Consider the following 5,949-nt stretch of genomic DNA (forward strand, 5'->3'; position numbering starts at 1 on the left):
GTTAGTCACAAACACCCAACATTAAAAGTCAGTTATGTTTAGTCACAGTGATCAATTCACTCAGTTAGTCACAAACACCCAACATTAAAAGTCAGTTATGTTTAGTCACAGTGATCATTACTACTCGATTAGTCACAAACACCCAACATTAAAAGTCAGTTATATTTAGTCACAGTGATCATTACTACTCGGTCACAAACACTGAACACTATAAATGTCGATTCAGACAAACACCTTACCGATTTGTCCGTCCTGAGATCTTTATTGTGGATAATTTCATGTTTTGGTGACAAAGTCATGTTGTCATTCAAGCATGTTGGTAATGCCACATAGCCTTTAACCTAGAGAGAGGGGGAGCATTGTAAAATGGAAACTAGTAAGTTTTAAACCCCTGGAAATTTCTAAACCAGAAACATAATTCAAATATGCAGTAATAAGAGTATTCCTATGACTTGTATTGCTATAGACTGTCCTTTGCACACATACAGTGACTTGAAACAGAGAACAAAACAAGAGGCCCAGAGAGTCTGAATGGCTCACCTGGATAGTTAAGCAACCACGGGAAAACATTCTTCTTAAAGCTGACAGTGCAAGTTAAAAAGCTTTCAATTGAGATTGAAAAAAAATAGTTTATGTTTTTCTGGTTTTGAGATCTTCCCCATCTCTTCTTCCTTCTACCATTTCTAAGGAAGTGCCGACATTTTCGTTTATTCTTGCTTGGTAACGAGTATGGGTCTCGCTGGCTATATAAAGCGTAATACCCGTCAAACCGGCTATTATTTGTTCAATATGTGCACAAGATGACACTACTTTACTATATTTTTACCAACATTTTGTATCCGATCAGTTGAATAAAATTGAAATGGAACACATCAAAGTAAGCATTTATCTAAGAAAAGTGAAAAACAGTAGTAAAATACGACCAATTAAAATATCTAATGCACAATCCCTGCCCCCCGCCCCCGAAAAAAAAAAAACGGCCCTGAAAGAAGTAAACATAAGACGAATGCTGATGCCTACCTTTCAGATATCCAAATAATGATAACCTCTGGTGTAAAAACAATACCAATTCCAATCATTTCCATGAGAACGTTTCAATTATCAAATTTCACATTGTTGACTACACACCTGGGAGTGTCGCATTTTGCACGTGTTGTGCTAGTAAAGCGTCTATACGACAAAGACTATGAGTTCATAATAAAGTTTTGTGTGTTGGTGCAGTTCTATGTACGAGGAAGACCGATGATATATATGGGATTTATAGAAGTATGTTCAGTAATATACCTTATATTTTGGATACACAACTCTCAAGAATGTGCAACCAGCTTGACAGTGTTTCAAAGTATTCAGGTGAGTGTGTTTGATTTTTGATATTGGTTGCCGATCAGGGTACATGGTGCATTGAATTGCATGACGGTCAATTGTAGAATGATAACCGGTTTGACAGGTAATGCGCTGTTTATACCCAGAGACCCATACTCATTACCAAGCAAGGAAAAAACTAAAATGTTGGCACTTTCTTAGAAACGATAGTCGGAAGATATGGGGAAGATCTCAAAACTAGATTTCTTTTTTCTTCTTTTCTCAATTGAAAGCTTTGTAACTTGCACTGTCAGCTTTAAATATAATACCTTAACTATTTCAAAATATTGCCTCTGTCTTTCAGCAACAGCTGTCCCTCATTCCAGGTTCCTTCTTTCTGCTCCCAATGAAGTGGGGTGGATTTTAAACATTTACTTTAATTTCTCCTATTGGGCCCTTCCCCTTTGCCCGAGGGGTGTCACACCCTTTGTTTATAGAAGGATGCTCTCGAAATAATTTGGTTAAAACCCCTCAAATCATACAGAAACCAAAAAGATTTATCTCAAGTTCCCCTGTTGGCCTATACAAAATTGATCCACTTTTGCCCAACATAAAATTTCATGCAAATTCCTCTGATCGTACTTAAGGAGAAGGATTCTAAACATTTATGACTATGTTCCCTCTGTTGGGCCTAGCCCTCTGCCCCCAGGGAGCCATACTCTTCAAAATCCCTCCCATCAAACTGAAGGAGAAGGAATTTTAAAGATTTACCTCGATCATCTTCCCCTATTGGTCCCCAACCCAATGGTCCAGTGCACATGGGGCCATACCCTCCATTTATACAAAATTTAGTCCCCTTAGTCCATGGATGCTCAACATACTATTTGTTTAAATATCTCCAATTGTACTCAAGGAGAAGGATTTTAAACATTTATGAACTCGCTCACCCCTGAAATTTCATAATGAACTATTCCAACCTTTGAATTGGAGGACTTCATATGTGTCAACAGGTGTGAATGCGTTAATATGGTCCCTCTATTGGGCCCTGCCCTCTGCCCCCCCCCAGGGGAGCCATTCTATAAAATTGAGTTCCCATTGACCAAAGATGCTCTGGACAAAATTTGGAGAAGGATTGGTCACTCTGCCCCCCTAGGGGCCACACCCTTCAATTACACAAAATTGAGTCCTCTATGCCAAAGGATGCTCTTCACAAAATTTGGTAAAAATCCTTCCAATTGTACTAAAGGAGAAGAGATTTTGAAGATTTACCTCAAGTTCCCTCATTGGGCCCCCTCCCTCTGCTCCCAGGGGGGCTACACTCCCATTGGGCCCCCTCCCTCTGCTCCCAGGGGGGTGTAGCCCCCATTGGGCTCCCTCCCTCTGCTCCCAGGGGGGCTACAGCCCCATTTATGCAGAATTATATGGATGGAGGGACGGAACTGACACTACATCTGGGCATAATCTCATCCATCATTCTTATTTTTTTTTAATCTTTTCAGAGAAATGGATTGGATGTTTTGAGATACATCACATCAACTGACCTCACTTTTTACACCTCCAGCATTCACTGATGTGACCTTTCACCTCTTTTTATTAACTGACCTTAAAGATTACCTGATGACCTTGACTTTTATGATAATGAATTCTGATTAAATAACATATCAAAATCCATTCTTACAGTCAATGATCTGTCAACACATTAATTTTAGTAGAGCCCCTGATGTCCCAGAAGATGACCATAACGAGTATAAAGCTAGCTCTACTGAAATCAAACCCACATCCAGCCAATCACCACCTGTACCTATAGCATGTGACCTATCTTACCTGGCCCCAATTGCGAGCTACCTTCTCGTCATCAGTTAGACTGTTCTCTAGACCACTGTCATCCAAAAAGATGGGGTTTGGCTTAGCCAGGCCATAATCACTGTTTACCTTGCCTTTGTAGATATCCCGAAGGTTGACCAATTTTGTGTCACGTCGGTACTTATTTGGTCGGCCATCGTTAAACACAGTATCGTCTGAGAACTTAACACTTTTCTGTTCAGATTGTTCACCTGTAGGTTCAGCTTCCTCGACTGAAACTCCCGACACGAGAATGGGTTTGATTCCTTTAGGTCGGTCCACACTTACACAATTCTGAATATGCTCAGGCACAGAGTTTTTCCTTTCTTTGATTTTCTTTACAGACTTTACTTCACTTCCATTGACCTGTGTCCACTCTTTTGAATTCTCCTCTTTCCCTTTTAATACACCAGATTTAAGATCAAGGTCACCATTCTCCAACGAGGTTATGCCATTTTCATTGGATTCCGAATGAAAATTATCGTCAACTTTGTTCAAGTTTTTTTCATCATCACCCTGAAATGTGTTGTGATTCACATCACCACTGGGTAAGTTTGTCTCCACGGATATCTCCCCTGGATCACTGTTGTCACGGTCACACAGGTCTTTATTTGGATCCGCTACCTTTACCACTGTCACGGTTATAGCATCAAGGTCAGGCCAATCTGATTCATTGTTATTGTTTCGAGAAATGATAAGTTGGGAATCAGTGACTTTACCATCAAAATATTGCACCATACTGTTTACCGAGGTGTGTTCTCCATCCCTGCCATGTGTCGTTTGATTGGTGGTTCTCTGAGTGGCTGATTCTGTCACCACATCTCCCTCAAAACCCTGGTTCTTATATCCATTCTCTATGACAATATCACCAACCAAAACATTCCCATTGGTCACCTTCAAACTCTCCCGTTCCGATCGTGAAGAATTCTGACTATCCCCTTTGGTAACCATACTGTTTGTCTCACCACCTAGAGGACGACTTGCTGACTGATTTCCAGTGCTTTGATTGGCTAGGATCTCTGTGCTGGACTTCTGTTCGTTGTTATTTTCACTGTCCAGTTCACTAGGCCCATGTCCATCACTTTTATGTTTTTCCAAAAAAACAGGGTTGACCCTCACATCTGGACTTCGTTCCCCAGAAATATGACCACCAAATATTGCCTGGAACATAAAATAAACTCTGTCAATTTTTTCTCATTAATCATTTATATTAATCTTAACACCCATTTATTAACTCAAGTGTCAGTATCTAACATTGTAACACACCTATGACATCAGTGAATTGTCCATCAAGTACCTTGTCTGTTGGTCACCCCTGATACATAATTAAGTATGCATTAAGTACCTTGTCTGTTTGTCACCCCTGTTACATAATTAAGAGGGCATTAAGTACCTTGTCTGTTGGTTACTCCTGATACATAATTAAGTGGGAATTAAGTACCTTGTCTGTTGGTCGCTCCTGATACATAATTAAGTGTGCATAAAGTACCTTTTCTGTTGGTCACCCCTGATAAATAATTAAGTATGCATTAAGTCCCTTGTATGTTGGTCACTCCTGATACATAATTAAGTGGGCACCAAGTACCTTGTCTGTTGGTCACCACTGTTACATAATTAAGTGTGCTTAAGTACCTTGTCTGTTGGTTACTCCTGATACATAATTAAGTGGGAATTAAGTACCTTGTCTGTTGGACACCCCTGTTACATAATTAAGAGGGCATTAAGTACCTTGTCTGTTGGACACCCCTGTTACATAATTAAGAGGGCATTAAGTACCTTGTCTGTTGGACACCCCTGTTACATAATTAAGTGTGCTTAAGTACCTTGTCTGTTGGTTACTCCTGATACATAATTAAGTGGGAATTAAGTACCTTGTCTGTTGGCCACCCCTGTTACATAATTAAGAGGGCATTAAGTACCTTGTCTGTTGGCCACCCCTGTTACATAATTAAGTGGGGATTAAGTACCTTGTCTGTAGGTCACCCCTGTTACATAATTAGGTGTGCATTTAGTACCTTGTCTAATGGTCACTCCTGCTACATAATTAAGTGTGCATCATGTACCTTGTCTGTTGGTCACCGCTGATACATAATTAAGTGTGCACCAAGAACCTTGTCTGTTGGTCACCCCTTATACATAATTAAGTGTGCATTAAGTCCATTGTCTGTTAGTAACCACTGTTACATAATTCAGTTTGCATCACGTGCCTTGTCTGTTGGTCACCCCTATTACATAATTAAGTGTGCATTAAGTACCTTGTCTGTTGGGCACCCATGTTACATAATTAAGTGGGCATTAAGTACCTTGTCTGTTGGTCACCCCTGATACATAATTAAGTGTGCATTTAGTACCTTGTCTAATGGTCACTCCTGATACATAATTAAGTGTGCACCAAGTACCTTGTCTGTTGGCCACCCCTGTTACATAATTAAGTGTGCATTTAGTCCCTTGTCTAATGGTCTCTCCTGATACATAATTAAGTGTGCACCAAGTACCTTGTCTGTTGGTCACTCCTGTTACATTATGTAACTTGTCTGTTGGTCACCCCTGTTACATGATTAAGTGTGCATCAAGTACCTTGTCTGTTGGTCCCCCCTGATACATAATTAAGTGTGCATCAAGTACCTTGTCTGTTGGTCACTCCTGTTACATAATTAAGTGGGCATTATGTAACTTGTCTGTTGGTCACCCCTGTTACATAATTAAGTGTGCATCAAGTACCTTGTCTGTTGGTCACCCCTGTTACATAATTAAGTGTGCATTAAGTACCTTGTCTGTTGGTCACCCCTGTTACATAATTAAGTG

The 5,949-nt window shown here is 40.1% G+C and overlaps 1 protein-coding gene across 7 annotated transcripts in view; it reads right to left on the reverse strand.

Moving 5' to 3' along the window:
- LOC110462576 overlaps nt 1-5,949 on the reverse strand; it is an 84,474-nt gene that overhangs the window by 7,822 nt on the left and 70,703 nt on the right. For 5 of the 7 annotated variants that reach the window (XM_021516567.1, XM_021516572.1, XM_021516571.1 and 2 more), the window contains 2 exons: nt 3,127-4,305; nt 240-341 (listed from right to left, as the gene is read on the reverse strand). In XM_021516567.1, coding sequence (XP_021372242.1) covers nt 240-341; nt 3,127-4,305 — 1,281 coding nt within the window. The remainder of the gene's footprint in view (nt 1-239; nt 342-3,126; nt 4,306-5,949) is intronic. The other 2 variants (XM_021516574.1, XM_021516573.1) reach the window with 2 other exon arrangements.

The sequence above is a fragment of the Mizuhopecten yessoensis genome, unplaced genomic scaffold (assembly GCF_002113885.1).
Source record: "Mizuhopecten yessoensis strain PY_sf001 unplaced genomic scaffold, ASM211388v2 scaffold10807, whole genome shotgun sequence".
Lineage (NCBI taxonomy): Eukaryota > Metazoa > Mollusca > Bivalvia > Pectinida > Pectinidae > Mizuhopecten > Mizuhopecten yessoensis.